The following is a 24,140-nucleotide window of genomic DNA, read 5'->3' on the forward strand; positions in this document are numbered from 1 at the left end:
TTAAAAAAATTCTGTATTTTATATCAATATTAGGCATTTGAAGAAAACAGAAAATAGACTTTTTTTTCCAAAACTGAGCAATTTGCATTCATAATTATAAAGCACTAAATAATTTTTTAAAAAATCAGTTTAAAAAAGAATTATAAATATTTATCTCACAAGCAATATAAGTTGAATTTAGCATAATATTGAACATTGATACAAACATAATTTTATTTAGCTGCAAGCATAAGTTCCTGTATTTTTTATCTTCCCTACAGCAGATACTTTAATCTGATTAGATATGTTTGCAGACACAATAGATACCGAAAGCTTAGATTTACTAATCCAAATAAATATATGGTATTCTTTTGTAGCCTCAATAATTGCGGCAAAAGCTAGTCTTTCAGAAAGCAATTCTCTTGTGTTTGCTACATGTTCTTCAGATGCGAAGAAAAATTTGATCATTTTAAAATTGCTTTAACAATAATATATTTTATGCAAATATAAAAGTGACGACAAGCAATAGGCTCTGGGCCCAGCTAGGCTTGTCTTCGTTTATTTATCAATCCCGAATAAAGATTAAGAACCCTTCCTAAAACTGCTCACCCAATTGTAACTAACAGCTGCTTCTAGTAAACTATACCAAATGCGTAAAGCACTGTTGAAGTGGTAATTTTTAAGCCGCTACAGGAACTGAAGGATGGACATTTTAACTGAAGTGAAATTTAAAATTTTACAAAAGTAGATCATGCTTTATTGTAGCATATTTCCTTCTAAAACCATAAGCCTTAAGAGTCTGAAATTAATATTTTTTTTTCGTTCTTTTCATCATGCTTTACAAATTTTTCTTTATTTCTAAATCCTATTTGTGCTTTCTGAAAAAGTAGCTTTTGCCGCAACAATTGAGGCTACAAGAGAATACCATAAATTTATTCCAATTAGTAAATCTGCTTTTGGTACCTGTTGTGGCTGCAAACATATCTAATCAGATTAAAGTATTTGCTGTAGGGAAGAAAAAAAAATACAGGAACTTAAGCTTGCAGCTAAATTATGTTTGCATCAATTTTCAATATTATGCTAAATTTAACTTATATTGCTTGTGAGATAAATATTTATAATTCCTTTTTTTAAACTGATTTTTAAAAAAAATATTTAGTGCTTTATAATTATGAATGCAAATTGCTCAGTTTTGGGGGGAAAAAAGTCTATTTTCTGTTTTCGTCAAATGCCTAATCTTAATATATAAAAATGGAGTTTGGTAAATTTGTTCCCTAAGATCTCAGAAACTACCCGGCAGATTTGGCTGAAACTTTCACCGTTTGTTCAGTTTGGTACTGGGAAGGTTTATAGACCAGTTCGAAAAAAATCCGATTGATAGTTCCCTTTTTATTCCAATTTTAGTCCCAATTTTCGCATAAATGCCCCAATATGGGGGTGGAAAAAAACGTGCACATATTAACGTTATATGTCCATCGAAAGCGCCAATTTTTCTGCTGAATATAGCATCTGTTCGAAGTTTCTAAGTTGTATAAAAAACGAGTTATGAGCTTTTTTGTTCCCTGTTCGAAGGCTTTCATCAACCCAAGTCATTATTTAGTGTGTCATCTCAACTCCCAAGAATTGTTGTATTGTTGAATAATTTTGCGTTTCTTCTGACTTTTTGAGGCTTTTCTCAAGTCAAATCTTAAAGTAACGTTTTTCCACAAGATTGGCTAAAAATAAATGGATTTGGCTGATCATTTTACTTTTAAACGGAACTTATGTAATTAATGGTTTATTATTATTATTTCTGCTGATTGGACACTTGCTCACTATATCCAACCAACCAGCAGAAATATCGCCAGAATTTTTTCGAAAAGATTTCAGTAGCTGGTGCATTTGGCAGTTTTTTCCACTGTCGCTGTTTTTGAGCCCAAAGACTACGTAATAATGTTTCTTCCATTAATTTTTCTTTTTGCACGATTTCAAACAATCGCCAAATTTTACTACTTATTTTGGAAACATTTCGGATGAAACCGTTTAGCGCCATTTTATGTTGACCAAAAGTATCTCAGCATCTGGCAACAATATTTCTATAATAAAAATTAGTAAGGAGAAGGAGTATTTTTGAAAGTGTCCCAAAATAATTCCCGCAAATTTGGTAAGATTTTAAACCGCACCAAGTGCCCACAAAAATTGAAATTTCCCAAAATAACTAAAGCAAGTGTAAGGGGAACACGGGCGGCTACATTTTTTAAAACAGTTCGTACATCAATAGCCATACAGAGAAGGTTTTGGATTAAAAAAAAAAGTACTAACAGATAAATCTTTTTAAACATGTCAAGTTTAATTTCATATTTCGGAAATTCTTCAAATTTGTATACGCTTAAATTTCGTGTTTTCGTTTCTAAATGAATACTATTTTGCTCTTTTTACTTACTGCTACTTTAGTTTTATGAGTAAGGAAGAAGCTAGATTTTAAATCACGTCAAAAAGGTGTGTTTTAAGTTCTTTCACTTAAAACAGAAAACAAATGCAAGTAACGATTGTTTCTCATAATTATTGCTGACCCAGGCAACGCCGGGTATTTTTGCTAGTATTAATATAAAATACAGAATTTTTTTAAAATATTTTTTTTAATGCAGTAATATGTTAATTTTTTTGAATTCTTCTAGGTATAGTACAATTAATAAATGCATTATTTTTCTTTCCTATTATTGTAAAGTCTGAGGGGACGAACACAAGCATATGGTATTACAAGGAAAACATGCATATGCTATAAGCCGGATATCTCTTTATGCAAATAATAACCAAAAGTAAACTCTTTTCCTGTGAATAGCTAACATATCAGTAGTTTACTGAAAAAAAAGAAATAAGTTCCTAGCGCTCTCTCCCTATAGGAGAAAAAACGGCTGCCAAAATGGTCAAAATTGCGTTTTTTTTTGACTTATGGGTTGTCTTTCAGCTTAAATATTTCCAAGAAGGAGTGTGAAACCCAAATAATTTATTGTGTAGTTATTTATAGGGAACACCAGTAGACTACCAGAAAGTGAGCAAACCGTTGGTTTTGTTTCCCTTTTTTTGGAATCAATGTCTCAATTTCAGCGAAATCTGCAAAATCAAATTTTTGTGGTAGTAACTTCTAAGAGTACTGTACCTTAACCGTTTTCATTTTAAACATTGTAATATTTTTTTCCTGAATGCCTGGAGTGACTAATTTTCATAGATACCAAACACTTCTATATTGCATGAGTAGAATTTTTAAGAAAAAAAAATTAAATGATATCACTTTCTTGGCATTTTGAGCGGGTGGACAAACTTTGAGGACCCGTTATCTCAAAAAAAAAGTGGAGCAGGAAGCGAAAAATTTGGACTTTTTCATGCCTCTATATCATCAATCTGTATATAAAATTTAAAGAAAATCCGAGTCGGTCATGCAACCCCCAATGGTTGAGTTGGTACGGAATCACTCAAAATTCAATTAAAATTAGCTAACATCTGTCTTCTAGTTCAAAAATGAAAGAAAAGTTTATATTTACTTTCACTCACTTTTTCATGACACTCACAAAATCAAGCTATTTAGTATAGCATGCATTATGTACATAAATATAAAATCAAATTTGAATACATTTTGTAAAATACATTCCCATTTAGAGAAAAGGATACTCAAACTCTAAGCGCACATTTTCATATCTTTGTGAAAATTCATCAAAATCTTCATCTTTGTGATCATGGAATATTTTCAGCTGAATACTTAACTCAGTAGTTTGGTTATTTTCTACTTGCAAGTTCTAAAAATACAATCAAATTTCATACTAAATAAAATGCTTTTAACTTAAAATATTTAACCATAATATTGATAATGATAAAAGCTTACTTCTAAAGCATCAATGAGGCCAGTTCTCATAAACTCATTCCTCAAATGCAAACGATAATCTAAATCATCAGGTGACGTAACTAAGGCATTTATCAGCTGAATGCAAGCAATCTTAAGGGAAAGATATATAATACATTAAATAAAAATCTAAACAAATTTCAGTTTTGTTTCAAATAGTTCAACACAAACATTTTAATATATATTGAAGTGTAACTTTCAGAATATTACTTTTATGAGCTACAAAAATTGACAGTTCTTAAATATAATAAAATTTTGAGTCAAAACACTAAAATACGATTTGCAAAAGAAAAAAACATGTTGTGGGCAGATATATTTTTAATACTTCTACATGCATAGATCACACATTGTAAATCGGAAAGATGCCTCAAAAATTTAATAAAGTGTATCTTCAATCCACATATTTTAAAACTAAAATGTAACATCATAAAGGAAAAGAAGCAGTGGATAACTTTAAAAAAAAAACTTTTTTATGTTTTCATCATTTCAAATACAAAATGTCAAATATTACAAATTTTAGAAATCCAAATACAATTGACTCTAGATAACTTTAAGTCCAAACAGATAGGCTAAAACCTATGAATTACACAGCATGACAAATAAAAAAAAACCTTCAAAATGCTTCTGACACCCTTATTGCTGATACTTTAGTAAGACGACCCCAAATCCAAATATGACCAGTTTTCTACCATCACCCCCTCTCCCCACATTTTGGAGACAGCTCCCCCTATTTTTTTTTAAATTTTTAACAATTTCATGGCCATTATTTTCATTGGGAGCATAATATTAACAGTTAACATTCTTTTGAAGGACTATGTTTGAAAAATGTTCACATTGTAAAAAAAAAAACTAATAATAGAAACATGTTGCAGAAGAGTTGCAGGTCTTCAGAAACTTCCTGTATTGTTTCTATTTATTGAAGTTACATTCACAGATAAAATTAAGATTTAAAAAAAAAAATTAATTTGAATTTTGACATCTTGAATTCAAATTAAGTTTTTTGCAATCACGAGTGTGTGTATGTAGGCGTGTGTGTTTGTGTGTGTGGGGGGTATGTGTGTTGTGTGTAGGGGTATGTGTATGTGTGTGTGTAGGCATGTGTGTTTGTGTCTGTGTGTAGGCATGTGTGTTTGTCTGTGTGCAGGCATAAGTGTGTGAGTAGCTGTGTGTATGAATGTGTGTGTATGTGGGAAGGGGAGTATGTGTATGTGTGTGTAGGAATGAGCGTTTGTGTCTGTGCTGGCATAAGTGTGTGGGTAGTTGTGTGTATGAATGTGTGGGGGGGGGGAGTATGTGTATGTGTGTGTAGGCATACGTGTTTATGTCTGTGTGCAGGCATGAATGTGTGGATAGTTGTGTGTATATGTGTGTGGATGTTTTTGTGTGTATGTGTGTAGGTGTCTGTATGTATGCATGAATGTGTGAGTAGTTGTGTGTATGTGTGTATGTGTCTGTATGTATGAGTGTGTATGTGTGTGTAGTTGTGTATGTATGAGTGTGTATGTGTGTGTAGTTGTGTATGTATGCGCGTGTGTGTGTGTTTATAACACACACGTGCCGTCACCAACTTTCTCTATAGGAGCAGCATCGTGAGGACCCGGTCGACGGTGATGCTGCAGAGGGTGGCAGTGGGAAAATAAAATCAAAAGACATCAAAACAGTCAAACGAGAACAATAAGCAATCGTGATTGCTCAAAAATGAAATTAAGAATGTTTATAATTTTGCATTAATGCATATTTATGTTTCTGAGGATGCACTGCTCCCATATTTTTTCGCTTCTTTATATGGTGATTGAATAGTAAATGCTATTGTGATATTTGGATGCCTCACTTACCAAATCGACTAACTCCATAAAATAAAAAGTAGAGAAAAGTTATGAAGAAGATGGTGCTATCCATTAGAGTAAATAGGCCCTCATGTTACCTTTTCTGCCATCACATGGTCAGAAATGTACTGAACCAAAACTTTAATTCATATAATAAGCATTTATAAAGCACTATTAAAGCAGGAATCAGGAATTTTTTATTTTTTTTTTAAGTGGAGTTAATCGATTTGGCAATTGAGGCATCCATTTAAAGGGTTTTTTTTTTTTTTTTTTTTTGGGCTGTGCAGTGTTATGTAGTATTTTGAATTATGAGAAGTTCCTGCAGCCTTCTCAGAGTTTGGGACCAATGAAAACTTAGAAATCAAGAAACATTCAAGTTGTAAGGCATCAAGTTAGCGTGAGTTAACAGTAGCATGTGATGCATTTTTTCCTTTTCCTTTCCCTGTTATCTTCAATTTTACTCTTAGAAAGGTACTTTTTTTTGGCATTGATCAATAAAATGGTATCACGATTTTCATTCATGTCACTCAAAGCAGGGTTCGTACTCAATTTCAGAAATAAAATGAAGGAGTTTTGAAGGAGTAAAATGAGATTTTGAAGGAGTACTAATGGACTGTCATTTAATGATGTTTCACTTGTTTTCAACATATTTGACGGCCTTCCCTCCTTGTCAAAGTGTCACACTTCACGTAACTCCTCCTCTTGTCACATCATATTTTTTATAAATATATTGTTACAATAACTGTGATGTCAACCTCTCTCTTTCCCTTATTACAATTTCAAGAACCCGTCTTCCCTCAAGGTATGACATCACTTGTGGATGAGCCTTTTTTACAATATCATATCTGTGATTTACTAAACAATTGTTTTTTTTAACACACTCACTTAATATATAGTAAGTCAACGTATGTATTTATAAATATTTAAATAATTAGACAACCTGACTTTTGCTGCTGAGAGTGTGGTGGAGAGAAAACAGCAATCATAAAACTTGAAAAAATAGCCAAGCACCATTTAAGCATGTTTTACTTCACTTGAGAAACGTCTTAGTTAACTAATAATATTTTCACCTTCAACTCTTATGATTCTATGATCAATATGTAAATCACATCTTTATGAAACAAATATACGAATTTACATTAAAATTGCGATTATAGGGTCTAAAATCGCCCCTTGGGACGAAGTTAAGTTGTCGATTGAAATATTTTAAGCTATTGTCATAGAAGAAGATTATGTAGTCTTGAACTAAGAAAGAAGGAGTTTTGAAGAAGTTAAAACCAAAATGAAGGAGTTAGAAAGGCGCTTCAAAAGAATTTTCTAAATGAAGGAGCATTGAAGGAGTTTTGAAGGAGCGTACAAACCCTGAAAAGTAATTTCAAGCCTCTAAAAATTAACAAGCAGTAGTTTCACGCCTTTAAAAAATCCTACTACGGCTTAACTACTGAGAGAGGGCAGGTGAACTAGAAGCAGAAACAGACAGCTTCATTTTGTATCAGAATCAGCAAGAACATTAAACTTTATTGCTTGCGCGTTCTCACGGATCCTATCTATTACAAAATTAAGTGGTCTGTTTCTACTTACAGTTCATCTTCCATAACCAAGTTAATTTTTTTTATAAAAAGATCTAGGTTTCTTAAAGCACTAAATTTTGAAAAAAGATTATACAAACATGCAGATTTCAAAAGCAAATATCTTAAGTTATAATGCAGAAAGATATAGGTAGTTCAAGTTGATCTTTTTACAATATAAGTGAAGATGAATGTTAACATTTTAATCAAATTAAAGCAGATGCCATAAACATATGAAAAGACAATAGTGATGATTAAGTCATTTGGGCGGGACAGCTATTTAATGCAGCAGGGTTAACTGTTTAAGTTTACTTCTTTACTAGGTTTTCGATTTTTAACTTATTTTTTGCATTTATTAATTTATTGTTATTAGTACCTGGACGACCGAGCCTCGCTCGGCTTCAAAAGAATTATTTTTTGTCAACTCGTGTTTTTCTACGGTTTGATACTTTCTCAAATATACTTGAAAAGCATCATTAGCCCGGTCAAAATAGACATTCGAGTTCGGAAAAATTCCCATAAAGCTGAAAATTGGTAAAGACCTTAAGAACATCATTATAAGTGAAATGTCAAAAGTTCTCATCGATCCGAGTGGAGCTAAAAATTTTATGCAAAGTCAAAGGTCAAAATTGAAATTTTTTTTTTTTTTAAATTGAAAACATTCATACAGTGCTGAAAATTGGTACAGACTTTAAATGCATCATTGTGAATGATATATGAAAAATTCCCATCGATTCCACTTGAATTAAAAATTTTATGGGAGGTCAAAGGTCAAAATAAGCAAAAAAAACTTTAAAAATCGGAAAAATTCACACACAGCTGAAAATTGGCAGAGACACAAAATACACAATTATAAATGAAATATAAAAAATCCCCATCGATCCCACTTAATATAAAAATTTTATGCACGGTCAAAGGTCAAAAAATGTTTTTTTTATTTTATTTTGCAATTATTTCAAAACATAACTGTTATTATAAAAAGCGCATATTAATTTGTAAATTATACAATATGTTGAAAAGACGTTTTTATATGAAGTTCAACTCTTTCTGGTTCAAATTATGTGAAAATGGTGAAACAAGTACAACATTATCCCTTATTTAACGGATATAAGATGCCTCTCAGTACCTATTATCCCTAATCAGATTCTTCAGGTGCAGCAGCAACAATTTTTCTAGCCTTTGCATACAAAGGTTGATCAAAAGTAACAAGTAATGCTTTGTATTCTCCAAAGCACAAAGTAAAGTAGTGTATATACTATTGTAGTCATTTGCAGGTTGGTGAATAAATGGTAAGAACAAAATTCTAAACATTGAAAAATCCATATTATTCTTTGTTAAACCTTCAATATAACCGTTCCAACCTGATAGCGATAAATTATTCCATTTCCCATACAACCATAACAAATATATTTTCCGGAGTAAGAAAGAAGTTGTATCACTTTCATAAGCAAAATTCTGAGCAGTAATTTTACTATATCCTACTACACCATTATTGTGGTACTCTTGTGTTGGCACATGAGCTTTTTCTGCAAACTCTTTCGCTGAAATAATTTGTTTCATTCGCTATAAAGGATCTTCTGCTAAAACTGAACTTCTAGGAGTAATAATTTGGATTATACCCATTATGTGTAGAGTGTTATGGCCATCTAAAGTTTCTACGTTAATACCAGCATTGTCTGCTGCGTATTGAATAAATGTCCCGGTTTCTGGTGGTAAAATATGTGGCTGATGGTTAAAAACTGTAGCCGCCTCATACGCCATAGTATCATTATACGAAGCACTTAAACCAAAAGACGAGGAAATTTGTATCAAACGTTTAGATCCAAATCGTCGATGAAAAAAAACTGAGAGACCCAATTGTAATATCGAGATGAAAGGTCTAGGACAAACAGCAGCCATAATACAGTGGCTGACACTAGTACATATTAATTTCAAATGTTCCAATTTAGATCGTTTTCTTTTTAAGAAAATTTGCTCCAAAAAATAAGTCAATGACTCCGGATTGTCACTTAATATTTTCAAACATTTGACATGGCGGGGGATAATTGTTAGTGTCGCACACGACAGATTGAATATCTTCTTGAATAATTTCTGCCGCAGTCTTTAGTACCCTAAATCTTTCCTCTTTTGCTGTTTTTTTTTTTATTATTATTATTTTCGTACCAAGCTTTGTTCAGTATATCGTGCTGAGTGTAAACAAATCATTGCTAAACTTCCACGTTTCTCGGTTATAATCATTCTATTGCCTTAACGTTAATCTGTTTTTGATTGTTTTATCATCAGAGAATTTCAGTTTTACAAATATTTTTTAGTTCTTACAGTGAAAACTGACAATCATCATTATTTTCAATATAATCAAATATTTCTGTCATCGCCATAGTAACAGCGGGATTTTCAGGACGACCTGCTTTAAGACCTACAGAATGCTTTAGAAATGAAGTGTAGCAATTAGAATGGTACTCCGCTTCAGCAGCAACTCAATCGTATTCATATTGTATGCGTGCAATAACAATTTTTGCTACGTCATCTGAACGATTATGTGCAATCTTTAGAATATTATCTTTAAAGGAAAAAGTAGCAACTTGACAAATTCAACGCCGTATATTCTGCTGTTTTTTCTTTTCAGTCTCTTCATTTGCTTCATCATCACAAAATGAGCAACAGTTTTTAAAACAAAATGTTGTCTCACCTGATAGGACTCTAGTACGAGGTGGACTACTCAGAGATGTACTGGCCTCTGTCTCTTGTTGTCTTTTAGCTGCCGCAATGCCCACTTTCGGGTGTACATTTTGCGACACTACATGAACTGATCCACCGACTGTTTGTCTTTCAAGTATTCAACAAACCCATCGTTTCTTGCACTACTTGAATCAATTATAGATTTTAGTCCGTGTTCAACAGTAACAATTTTACCGTCAGTCAAAGATTTATTGCAAATGAAGCAATCTTGCGGCATCTTTGAAGAATTATTTGTTAAGGGTATGTATTCATATCAAAAATAGTATCAATAAACCCGACTTTTCACAACAAAGAATCACTCCCCGTTAATAGGAGCACTTGTGCGACTGACTTTGCTCATACAAAGGAATCTAAGCGCATCCACTCTCCCCTGAATGTAATTTGATCTTTTCAATTTGAAGGGGGGGGGTGTGAATCGTAAGAGGGGATAGGCATAGCGGTCAAGTGTAGTTTCTCAAGGTCACTCGAAAGAAAGAAAAGGAACTTCAGTACTATTTCCAAGTTTCAAAAATTGCGATACCTTGTGAATGTTATCATTTATTGGGGGGGGGGGGCACAAATATTGGGCTTTTTTAACACCTAGGCAGATCCAGTTTCTGGTTTTGGAAGTACTCGTTATCAGAAAGGGATCAAAGTAATTTTAGGGCACAAATAGGAGGTTTAAGGTCAACGAAATATGTCATCAAAATGCAACTTTAATTTTGTCGCTTACTGGGGGGAGGGCTGGTGGGTAAGACCACCAAGGCACAGCCTCTAAATCTCCGCTTGTATGTACATAAATGCATAGTTTTCAAACTTTGTATCCTCTATTTTAAGACACTAACCGTTTAAGAGATATTTGTGAAAAATTGATTTTCTGAGCTTCGACCTTGAATAAAACGTTTAGCTCCACTGGGATTCGTTGGGAACGTTTGAAATTTCGTTTATAATGATGTCTCTAATTATTTCTATGGTAATTTCATAGTCAAAGTGCAATATTTGGACAAAAATTGGGATTTTGGGGTGAATTTTTGGAAATTTGAGTCCTTGAACTGCAGTTTTAGACCTTATTTTATCGCTTTAGGGAGAGGGGGGTATGACCCCTTGACCCATCCACAGAATCCCCTCCCGTTTGTGCATAATTATCTATTATTATTTATTAATTATCTATTAATTTTCAATCTTTGTATCCCCTATTTTTACAATAACATTTACCGTTTAAGAGATAGTTGCGAAAAATCGGTTTTTGACCTTTGACCTTGAATAAAATTTTTAGCTCCACCGGGATCGATGGGGACTTCTGACACTTCACTTATATTAACTATATTTGTGTTAATTTCATAGTCAAAGTACCAAATAGGGGTACGAATAAGGAGTCTAAGCGAATTTATTTTTTAATATGTCTCCAATGCCATTTTAACCTATATTTAGTAGCTTTAGGATGGAAGGTATGACCCCCATGACCCATCCTCGGAATCCCCACTTGTTTGTACACAATTGCATACCTTTCAAACTTTGTCACCTCCATTTTTTCGCTAACAATTATTGTTTAAGAGATATATATGAAAAATTGATTTTTTGACCTTTGACCTTGCATAAAATTTTTAGCTCCACTCGGATCGATGAGGACTTTTGACATTTCACGTATAATGATGTTCTTAAGGTCTGTACCAATTTTCAGCTTTATGGGAATTTTTCCGAACTTTCGCTTTTTTTTGGTCTATTTTGACCGGGCTACATGTTAATGAAATATTAAGGTTCTCGCCAATCGTTGGATATACTTAAGAGAAACGAGAGATATACATGCAATCACTTCATCAGCATTATAACCATTTCAGCTATATGAAGTCTACTACTGATATAGGCCTCCTCTCCCCCACAATCATCCACATAGGGAAGCTCTGAGCTGGTTTCGTATACATATTTAACACACGATATTGCCAAAACTAAGACCAAACATTGTGATAATAAATATGAAAAAATTGCTAGGATTGGAAATGCGCCGCGACCATCTTATAACACTAAAGTACCAAAAAAAGATTCTGAATGCAATTAAATCAACATTTTGCTTTAAACTATCTGTTACATTTTTGTTTCCACTATACAATTTTCCTGTCATTAACTAAAAGATTTTGAACTTGGAGCCAATTTTACTATGGTGAAATTAGTTTAAAATACTTCCTTCAATACTACGTTTCGATTCACGATTTTATCTCAATCGAGATTTTCACTTGAAATAAGTACTTTTAGTGTAGTCGGTCACTTTATACCAGAAAATGCTACATAATATGCTATTCTTAAAAACTGATGATCCACAAACCACACCAACAAATTATAACAACAACAGTCTTAACAAAATATAAACAGTTTCAAGACATTTGTTTTTTTTTTTGGAAATAAAATTTAGATGCGTGATTTAAAAAACATATAAAATTATTTGAAATGTTAAAAAGAAGATAAATAAATAAAATAAGACTGTCAAGCAGCAGTTTTGCTTTAAAAAAAACAAGGTCAAGCAATAGTTTTGCTTCTGTTTTTAGCCAAGTGCGATTGAAATAAGCCAAAGTGGCTAATATCAGAAAAACCTGGCAACACTAACCAAGTTTAAAATTTTAAAGCAAGAAGGGACAAATTTTCATTGTTATGGTTGCAAATCATCTGCCTTATGTGTCAATTCACAATTTTTTTCAAGGCTGAACTCAATTAGACTTTATATTAAAAAACTCTTTTTTGTAAAAAATCGCGTTTTTACAGAAAAAACGCTGATGTAGATGAACTTAAAATGCTACAATTAAATCCAAAATTTCATTCAAATTGTTAGAGCCGTTTCGGAGATACGAAATCTCTACATAGTATAAAATGAAGTCCCCAAAAAGCGTCTGTGTGTTTGAACTCTCAAAACTCGATAACTACCCGGCCGATTGCCCTGAAATTTTCACAAGTTGTTCCTTTAAGTCCTGAAAAGGTTTGTAGACCAGTTCGAACAAAATTCAATGAATAGTTCCTTTTTTATTCCAATTTTCGTCCAATTTTCACATAAATTCTCAAATATGGGGGTGAAAAATTACTTGCACATATTAATATTACATATCGTTAGAAAGGGTAGAATTTTCCACATTCTACGCAATTTGTTTCAATGCTCTAACTTTATTACGGCGGGAGTTATTTGAGTTTTTAGCTTGAATTTTTTTAGGCTTACGTGAAATTTAGGCACTACTTTCTTCATTAAATAAATCAATAAAAAGTGAAGGAATTGTCCCACAACTTTCTTTTTGACACCATTGGAAAAAGCGACCTTTTTTACTCCGGATCTAACTAACTCGACCTATGGTCGAAAAAATAAGTTTTTATCTCAAAAGGAAAAAAAGTTACAAGCATTTTTAAATCAAGTTTAAGAAATTTCGATTCCACTCAAATTGTGAACCACTTGCTTTCGTATTTTAATTCCTTAAACTTATTCTATTTTGTGTTTCCGTGGTTACGTATTTTAAATCCATCTTTCTGGATTTAATTTCTTAAAAGTAGTTCAATATCTGTCATCATTGTTTGGAAGGGAAATGATGATGTTTTTTTTTATTTATTTTTTACGCCTGATAGTTGAATATCGACTTGACACAATTGACACAATTTTTATTTTCAAGGTAAACCGGGCAAAGTCGGGCAACACAGCTAGTATAATCATATATACGTACCCACAAGAATTGCTGTTTTAAAGACATAAGATATTATTGCGATTGTAATGCTGGTAACTTTTTAATTGATCTGTTACTACAGAAATTTTTAAAAAATTGAGCTCGTTTACACAAAAATGGAATTAAATTGCTATTAACATAATTAAAAAACTCACTCGCAAAGTTTCATTTCGAGCTTCCAAGCCTTGAATAATTGGAGCAAACCTTTCTCTACCTTCAATCTCTCCACATATTGTAATAGCTTCCAGAGCTTTTTCATGACTGAAAAATACAAAAAAATAAAATGACTAAAAGTTACATATTGTTTTAAAATCTTATACAATAGAATTTACCCAAATCTAAGCCCCTGCTTCCTCTTTCAAATTAAAATAACTAAATGTTAATAGGTTTGAGTGCAATTTTAAGATATGCATCCTACTTCCCCTGTTGTTTCACCAAAAAGTATGCCTTAGATTGGAGCAAATAAAGTATAAATCAGGACTGAAATTTCAATTTGAAATAAATTCAGTTTGTTGCTACATTAAAGTAAACCAGAAATAAATGTTTAAAGTTTTTAAGCAGAAGCACAATATTTATGAAATTCCAAGATATTTCACTCAGATTTCTAGAACCAAATTTACTGACTACATCAATTTAAAAAATTACAGCAAGATTAGTTCATGCAAAAGGGGAAAAAAAAAACTTGTTTTGAACAAAATAACCAAGCGTTGATAAATTAAGACGTGATAAAAACATACATTGCCATTAAACAGTCAACATGCAATTTTAGATAGTAAGGAAAAGTATTAGAGAAAAAATCTAATTGTTTCTTGTCAATGAGTGAGAGATATTATACATTAAAAATAAGTGACAATTAGCCTTTTAAATTTTTTGTTTGATGGTAGAAAACACCAAAAGAAAACTAATAGAAACATGCTCACACATGTGCATGCAAACTGTTCAATTTACGAGTTTGAGCTATTCCCGTTACAGGGCCATACTGCAGATAGTTAATCTCCCAAAATACATGGTACACTCCAGAATTAATGAGCCTTCCTTTTAAAAGATAGATTTATTGAGCTGATCGGTACAACCGCTACAATGTACTTCTGTAGGAAGCTTTTCCATGACTCAAAGGCATCCCTGAAGACATGTTTCGAGATATCTGCAAGAGCTGCCTTGACATGTGCTTGAATGTCCTCGATGGAGTCAAAACATTTCCTTTTCAGCAGTGATTTTAATAGTGAAAACAAGAAGTAAGGAGGCTACAAGCCTGGACTGTAGGAAGGCTAGGGCTCCACGGGAGCATTGAGTCAGACCTTCTTCAGTCAAATCTCTCGGCACAAGTTTTGCGCACACTTTCCACATGTGCAACTTCTGCGTAACAAAGCGTTGCACCATTGTTTCCGATAAGTCCAGGGCTTTTGCTACTGTGTAGAGACTCAAACACCAGTCTGTGTTCAAAAAGTTACACATTAGTTTCACATATACGTCAGTAGGGATCGAGGATGGGTCTCTAGACTGGGGTTCAGCAGTCATCACTTCCCAGCCTTACGAAAGGCTTTGTGAGAATTTTCTACTTTTGAATAGGACAGACACTCAGAACGCCCGTTGAAGCATTGCGAACGTTAGGAAAGAAACTGGAAACAAAATTTGATCTATTTGAATTGGTCTGACGAACTTTCCATGTTGCCGTGTCACGCACCACCATATAGGAGTTGCTGTTAAAGCTAATGTTACCACTCTGAAATATGGGAGGAAACTGCCCTCAGTTGCTCTGTAAAGCCAACAACCCCCACCACTGTTGCTGTCAAATGGAGCGAGCTGCAGGGTGTGCATGCGTCAGTATAACGTGAGGCTCATTACTTTTGGATTGGACCATGTATGTGCAATTATATGTACATTTCTTCTGTAGAAAAATAAAGTCCATTATTTTTAACTTTTGGACTTTTTCATGGGTAAAAGCAAACAAAAACATCGCAATTAGAAATACATTTCTTGTTTTCTGCTGTCGAGTAGTCAGAAAAAAAAATAGTTTGAATTATTTTGTAGATAATTATTCGGATTGTACCATGTAATCTTAAACTTTTCGGCCCCACCGGAACATATGTTTCGCAGATAATTCTAAAAAACATCGTGGGATAAATATGTTTGAAATTTAGTGGAGTACATGTCCCAATGGTTTTCTGTGATTACACTGACACTTTAAACGTAACTTTTAAATAGATACCAAATTTACCTACTTTATTTAACCTACTACAGCCTTAATTCATTTTTTTTTTTTTTTTTTGTTTTGAAAAGAAAAAACTGATATTGAAACGGTTAAAGAATCTTCAATGTGCAAGTTTTTCAAGTAAAACCAATGGCCACTTTTAATTATATTAAAATAAAATAAGTGCAAAGAAGCCACTGAGTAGTAAAAGGTGGCTTTTTTCATCACTCATAAAACTAGGGTTGCCAACTACTCCGCATTTTGCGGAGTTGCTCCGCAAAAATGGCAAAACTCCGCAGCTCCTCAAAGAAATTCATTTGCTCCACATTTCTTGGCTGAAAGTTTTCAAGCTTACATCTTGCTATTTTAAACATAACAAACATTAAAATGTGGGAAATTTAAGATGCTTGTACTCAAAGATTAAAATATTGTTTAAAGTTGTTTTATTAATTTAAAAATAGTTATTTTTAAACTCGTGCTTAAAATGATTTATTAAAACTATAAAACAATTTTAGATCAGTGGTTTCAGTTATTTTTGATTTTTATACAAAATAACGAACTGCACCGCACAATTTTAAATTGCTCCTCAAAATCACCACAGATGCTCCTCAAATTGTTTTTTCAAGGTTGGCAACGCTGTAAAACTCAACTACAAATAGTTTTGCAAATGACCACTTTTAACTTGAATTCTAAAAAGTTGTCTACCACTAAAAATATAAAAAAAAAAATAAACTTACCTTCCTAGTGACAGATCAAAGCAAATCAAGTCAAAATCAATAACAATAATTTTTCAAGAACAAAATTGTTAAAATATAAAAAATCAAACAATAATAGTTTGTATCAAATTTAAACAACTTTTATTGCAGAAGTAATTTTAAATGTTTTTTAATGGTGATAGATAAATTGATAGGTGACAGATAAATTTATCACCTTGAGAATTTTAGCATTTAAAAAGTTTTCAACAAGTGTGTATGTGGGATGACACAGTTGTCTTAAAACCCACAGCTTTGAGGTATACGTTAAGTAAAGTTAGTTATACGTTAGTGTAAAAATTAATACTATACTAATTTGAAGCAGGGTATCTGCGACACTTAAAGTTTTGAAAGCCATGACTTTCCATGATTTTAAATGACATTGGCAGTAATTTTTTATGACTCACGGAATGCAACTTTTCCAGAAAAAGCATTTTTCCAAAAACATCTAAAATAGTATTTTGTTTAAATAAAACTATAACGATCTCATCTGTGCTTTGCACCTGTTTCCACAGTCAAATTATAGGGAACGAGCTGGGCTAATACTAAAAGACGACTAATGCAACAATGACTAGTGATGCACATGAAATAAGTAAAGAGTTTTAAATTTAATACTTTACCACCAAGAATCTACATTTATAAATCTAAAATTCTTAACTTTTTTTTTCATACAAACATTTCAAATAGATAAGAAATGACGTGTATTATTTTTTTTCCAGAAAAATCTGATATGAAACACAATATTTTTTTTCATCCCTAAAGGAACGGAAAAAAAGTTAACTTTGGAATTTTTTTCATCAATATTTCATTTTAAAAACAAATAAAGAATTCAACATTTAAGTCTTTTAGAAGCTAGCAGTTTTCTAAAAAATCTGCAACTACCAATGATTTTATAATTAATAAAACTAAGTTCACAATTAATAAAAAATCAGAATAAAAGATAAGATACTAAATCAACTGACTTAATAATTAACTTACTTGATAAGATTGCCAAAATTTAGAATAAACTAAGAACATTGAAAATATTCATTAAATTTGTGTAAGTTTCAACATTTTTGGATTTTTAAAAAAATTTACCACTGAAAATTCAATGATTTCAATATGTTATCCCTGTCATTAATGTACTCAATCAATTCTTTAGACCAATTTAATTTTCTAAAATCTTTATCAATTTAATGCACAGGAGAAAATAATGGATATTTTTTATGAGTCTTCTGAATCAAATGGAATGCAAATGAGTTAAAATTTTTGAACGAATGGCAATATTAGAAGTGTACAAGTCCTCAAAACACAATAAGACATATAAGAATGATTTTTTAAAATGCTGAAAGTTCTTAATGTATACAATTCTTAAAGCGATAGAATCCAGGGTTGGCCAGATTGGACCCAATTGGGTTGGACCCAATGGGTTTTTTTGAAAAAACCCATTTAAAAAAACCCATTATTTAACCCACTTTTGGGTTTTTAAAAATTTTCTGAGAAGTTTTTTAAAACAATAATTAATTTAAATACTTTCACAATTTAAATTTCTTTTTTATTTGTTCTTCACCACAGACAATGGACATAAAAAAGGAAATTTGAACTTCAATAGTATTTCTTAACTCTTAACGGCATTAAAAAAATACTTCAAAGATTTTAAATAAATATATTTAACTTTTTCTTTAACTGGTCAATAAATAACTCAAATTTTCTGGACTAAGTCCTGTCACGTCTGATTTTCTCGATATTTGTAGATTGTACAGAAGAAACTACGCTAGCTATAAGTCTTTCATGTGAATTATTTTCTGCAAACCAACATGTCACAAATCTCAAATAAACAACGTATATGTTTTAGAAATTAACAGGTTTTTCAAACGGTCGAACAGAAAACAGAATAGGATGTACAATACTTTCATTATCTTACAAAAAGTTTAATATTTCTTACTCTGTACACAGAAATAGAAACAGTCAACATAAAGTTCAAAGAAATGTCTTGATTAAGCTGAATTCAGTAAAAAGGGATTTAAACTACTTTGACGTTCTACAGTAGTTCTGCATAACAAAATGAAATACAATAAAGTAAAATGCAAAAAAAAAAAAAAGAAAAATGTAGTAATTAAAAACGAACAATAGATTTTATCACTCGAGAAGTAACTTTGCCCTAACTGTTGGTAATCATGGAAACTAAAAAATCTTAAACTTCACCATTCTTGGGTTTCGTTGTCTTTTTTACTTTTCTTCAGAAAATGCTGAATTTTCCAGTATTTTTACCCCAAGACAATTTTTGTGCTTTGTCCATATACTTACACTACAATATGCTACAAGCACCCCATTTTCCCTAAAAAAAGACAAAAAAAACCACATTTTTTTGGGTTTTATTTAAAAAAACCCAAAAAACCCTGGGTCCATGGGCTTTTTTAAAAAAACCCGGGTTTTTGCCAACCCTGATAGAATCACATAGTAAAGAAAAATGAGGGAGTTTTACAAAACAAATGCTGTCAGATTTTGAGATAGATAAAAGATTAGATACATAAAAGTGTAAAAAACAGCCAAGATGCGAAAATTTTTACACCTTATCTGTAAAATTTGGGAAGTGTGCATTTTCTAGAACTTAAAATCCATGATTAATTGTCAGTTTCCATGATTTTTCTGAATCTTTTGCTGAAAATTATGATTTTCCATAATCATTTTTGACCTGATTTTTCACATGTGTGGATACCCTGTAAGAGGAACAGTACTTGATTTAACCTATTCAACAAGTTGAAATACTATGCTCATACTATCACTAAGATCTTTGTTACTATCTTAGTAATCTTAGCACTGCTCAAAACTCCAATTCGTAATTAGTAGCTAATGGCTACTAAAACCCCACAGGTGGTAGCTAAATTTCAAAAAACGGTAGCTGAACTTTTAAAAAGTGTCGATATTACAAATACTCCAGTAAATGTGGGGGGGGGGGAATACCTCGGGTATTGTTACCTCACCTCCTTCTTTCCCCCCTTTACTTGCCAACTTTTGAAAATGGGCAACAGTAAAACTTTTCTGTGCATACCACTATCTCATCTGATTATAAGTTTGCTCAAATATAGCACAAAATTAAGAATGATATAAAAATATAAGGGAAAAGGGTTAATTAGACTATACATTTAAATAAACTAATATGATCACCTTAGTTTTAAAAAAAAATTTAAATAATGAAACAAATCCTAAATTTACGTACCTAGCAAAATTTTCTGACTTTTGTATAGTTTTGCCATTTAAATTTGATAATTTTGATTATACATTGCCATCCGAAATGTCTAATCCATTTTTAGAAAAAATTATTAATCTATTTTGATTCAACTCGGATGCAATTAGTTTGAAATTCCCGAGAGGGCATGACAAAATGGAGATTATGCAAGTCCTCTGCTATAGAATATGCGATATAAGAAAAGTTAAACCAAATGGTAAACACAAAATTAATGATATCCATGGGATAGATTCACACAGCAAACCAAAATGAGAGAAGTTCAGAGGCGCATGAAATCAGATTTCAAAATGAATAAAAAATTGGGACTAACGCAAGTTGAATGTTGCGGACTACTCTGCCCTATTCAATTATAGCCAAACTTTTGATGGATAAGAATACTACCTCCTCCATCATCCCTGCCCATCCGATAGCCGAATTTTTAGCGGACAAGAGAATTTGGGAAAAGGTTCAAGTTTAGAAGGTCAAGTTTATAAGATTTCAAAAGGGTTTAGCATTAGCGAATGGCAGCCACCTTGGCAATGAAAATAGAGGTTGTCAAAACGGGTAAATTGGTCGCGTTTGGCGATTAGCGACCACTAGTTTTGAGCTCTAGTTAGTAGTCAATATGTCTTAGGAATAGTAATTTATAATTGTGTAACCCACTTAAAAAATTAGAATGTGGGAAAAGCTGATAATTTTGTAATTTCTATCAATAAATTATATCTACCAAATTCTAAAATGAAGTTTAGTAAAACAGAAAAAAAGATTTAAAAATACAACAGCTCTTAATCAGTCACAGTATTTTGGGGGAAAGGAAAAAGAATAGAGACATACACAGATTCCAAATTAAAACAAATTCTATCAATTATTGAAAGGTAGTAATAGCAATACAGCTTTTTATAGGAAGGTTTTGAAAAACCTGGAGAAAAATGAAATCATAAATGAGGTACATGTTGATGAACAAAGGGATAAAAGTAATTTTAACACTTATGAGGAAGGTCGAGGAAACAGGACATGCTAAAAGCAGTAAGCATTTATCCATTACCTTGATGGGACCAAAGCCCAAGAAGTCTCATAAGTGTTTGGCATCCCTAAGAGCAAAAGAGAAACTTTGATGCTTAGTAAAAAATTCACTCTATGTTTTTAACTACCATGAGTACATAAATTAGAAGGAATTAAAACTCATACCCGTTTGGAGGAACAAGACACAAAGCAGCCATTAATTTAACAGCATCTGTCATAATAACCGGAACCGACGAATCAATGGAACGAGCAAGTATGTTTAAGGCATCTGGATGTTGAAAGATTTGTTTTAAACCCACCTGAAAATATACACAAAACATAAGCACAATATAAAGTACTAGTAAATAAATGTTGTAATTATCTATTATATCACATTTTATGAAAGCACTTATTTTCGCGAGCACTAATTTTTGCAAAAATGAAGATATTGGTGACTTCTCAAGCTGAAAATTTCAAGATTTTTTATGATAAAAACCAAAAGTGTTGATTATGAATATAAAGTTGAAATATTTTGCAAGGCTTAAATTTTAGTGATTAGAACGGGTTCCCAAAAATAAGTGCTTTTACAGTCGTTAACATCTTTACAAACTAAAGTTATCTTTCCAAGATAGTCAAGAGAAATAATGATCTGGTCCATAAAACCCATTCCCTGGTATGATTAAACATTCAAAAAAATTTACACTTCAACTCTTTGGTGACTTTAAAAATAAAGGAAACAGGCAAAATTTATGCCTAAAAACTGAATTTTTAACAAAATTGAATTGACATTTGCAGTGATTCATCACAAAGCATTTCAAAATAATAGGAAAATGTATGTAAAAAAAGTCAAAAAACTTTGTATTAAGCAATGAGTAAAATAAGTCAACATGTATAACCGTACAAATAAAAGCATAAAAAAGAGTTAAAAACTCAGCAAACAGCTCTTTACCAAAAAAGAAGTCTCTTTACCAATGCATAAAGTAAAAGAATGGTTCAAGTCCAAACTAACGGTCAAGTGAACTCATTCACAGCTAAATTTGGCAGACCATAAATAAAAATGCAGTAGTAGAATAAATCTTTTTATTTAATTTATTAATTTATTTTTGCTGTTGTTCAGATGAACCACTCAAAAGCGATTTGCCACTTATCTATTTTTTAATTGTAATGTTGTTTGAATTGGTACGTCAAGATACTTTGAATTTGATTGTATTCTAAGATCTATTAGATATCTTTCTTTCTCTTGGAGACAGGCTTTGTACATGAGTGGTACAAAGGAGGTCGCGCCTGGTGCTGCTTTACTTGGGGTAAGCAATAGAGAAGATCAAACGGTTCTGGCCAGGCTACGAAGTGGACACACACAAGCATAACAACATGTGGTTGATCTTAAAGTTTATCCTCTATGTACAAAATGAAATATGAATCAAGCTGCTCCTGCCCATATTTTGTAATGCATCGGCTGTGATAAGAGCCAGTCATACTCCAGCCCTTTTACTGTTTAGGAGGCACTGAAAGCGAGCAATCACATGGACTTGGTCTAGATGTTTCTGTCTGCCAAGTGGGATAAGAAACAACAAACTATTCTAAGAAAAGTAAGTGTGTTAATACTGTTACTCTTTTCGTGTATTTCCTGAAAATAATTGAATTCAGCTAGCATGACCCTTACTAGTTTTGAGTATGCCCACAAATAAGTGAGGGTGACCATAACAGATCAAACCAGTGTATTCTAATTCACGTCAAAAAATATATATAAATCATTGTTAAAATTTTATGAAACTTTCACATCTATTTAAGTGCAATTTCTAAGCTCTAACACTGCGGTTCATAAACCCATGGGCCGCGGCCCACCAACACAGCAGTTCATAAACATGTGGGCCGCAAACAGCGTGTTACTGGGGCGCGGACACTGGTCAAGAATCTGAAACATCAAGATAAGTCTTGGGGTCTCCCAAGATTACTGGATTTCCATTATTTTGTGAAAATTTACTCATCAGATATACCTTACTCTAAGAGCTTTCCCTGGCACATCGCCAATAAGGAACTTTAAGATTAAGATTTTTCATCTTTCTTAGGAACTTTACCTTATAATTAAAGATGAGATCTAATGAACCAGAAACTTCTTCAATGAAAATTGCCAAAGAAACTAGTATTAGCCCAAGCTGCAGGCTAAAAATGCTCCTCCTTTGTTGAACTGGCATGACTAATCAGTGAATTGAGATACTCCAGTAGCTTTATGACAACCTACCAATTACAATGAGGCTTTTCATTGCATTTTTTAAAAAAGTAATGTAGAAATACATCAAATGTTGTGAGTTATTTGAGACTAAAACTATCCATTTTCAATCCAGATATCAAATTCCTCGTAGAGAAAAAACAGCGTCGAAAATCCCATGCGCGCAGCTTTAATTTAGATGACTCTTGCATTTAAGGACAGTTATATGAGCAGAAGAGCAGCTACCTCCCCCCCCCCCCGAAAGTAAATTTTGGCTGTTGAAGTAATATATAGTATTTAATGGGCCTCAATGGTGTTTTGTATGAAACTGGTGGGCCACAGAACTAAAAAGGTGGGGAACCGCTGCTTTAACACCACAAGAATTAGTTTTTCCATGAACTAGAACAGTTCAACAGCAATCTAAATTTTAAAAAAATTCTTAATGATGCCTATAACTATCACATTTAAAGTAATTTTAATGTAAGAGAAAGCACTCAGAGTTTAAATTTAAATTTTGTTGTTTTTCAGTTTTTTTTAAATTTTATGACAACGTTAACCTTACTGTTACAAACTCATTCAAATATGAAACAGAAACCAGAAGAAAAAAACATATAATCTATAGTGTTCCTAAATATTTCAAGTCAATTAACTGCTAACTTTTTTAAAACTGCAGTGCAGAGAAAAAAATTTCATTTCACAAATTATTAAAACGATGATTAATAATAAATAACGAAAACACTTGGAATATTAAATTTTGCAGTATTGTTCACAAGCAATTCAGTTAAATCATTGTTATCAAAGCATAATGATGGTAAATTATGGTGCTGGAACTTTGGCATTTTACACGGTTATTTATAACATGTTATGATTACCAGTTGTCAAATCGTGTACCCAGAAAGAAACTAATTATCAATTAACACAGAATTTCAGATTCTATCAACCAAATTAGTCAGTTACTATATTAATTTGCTTTTGGAATTATTTACTTTACTTTTAATTAATTTTAAATTGATACTTTTATTTTTATGTAGTTTTGAATTTTGGACGCTAAACAGAAGTACAGTTTTATTTCACTTAAGTCACAAAAAAGATAAATATTTTCTACTTTAAATTAACCT

General features: G+C 32.1%; 1 protein-coding gene across 1 annotated transcript in view; it reads right to left on the bottom strand.

Annotated features, from left to right (window-relative positions):
• The window catches only part of LOC129216117 (protein diaphanous-like), an 85,597-nt gene that overhangs the window by 34,860 nt on the left and 26,597 nt on the right, over positions 1-24,140 (bottom strand). Inside the window, exons 8-11 of the mRNA XM_054850269.1 lie at positions 21,000-21,133; positions 13,816-13,921; positions 3,839-3,949; positions 3,628-3,752 (exon numbers count right to left, since the gene is read on the bottom strand). Of these exons, the coding sequence (XP_054706244.1) occupies positions 3,628-3,752; positions 3,839-3,949; positions 13,816-13,921; positions 21,000-21,133 (476 nt within the window). The remainder of the gene's footprint in view (positions 1-3,627; positions 3,753-3,838; positions 3,950-13,815; positions 13,922-20,999; positions 21,134-24,140) is intronic.

Source organism: Uloborus diversus, chromosome 2 (assembly GCF_026930045.1).
Source record: "Uloborus diversus isolate 005 chromosome 2, Udiv.v.3.1, whole genome shotgun sequence".
NCBI classification, from domain to species: domain Eukaryota; kingdom Metazoa; phylum Arthropoda; class Arachnida; order Araneae; family Uloboridae; genus Uloborus; species Uloborus diversus.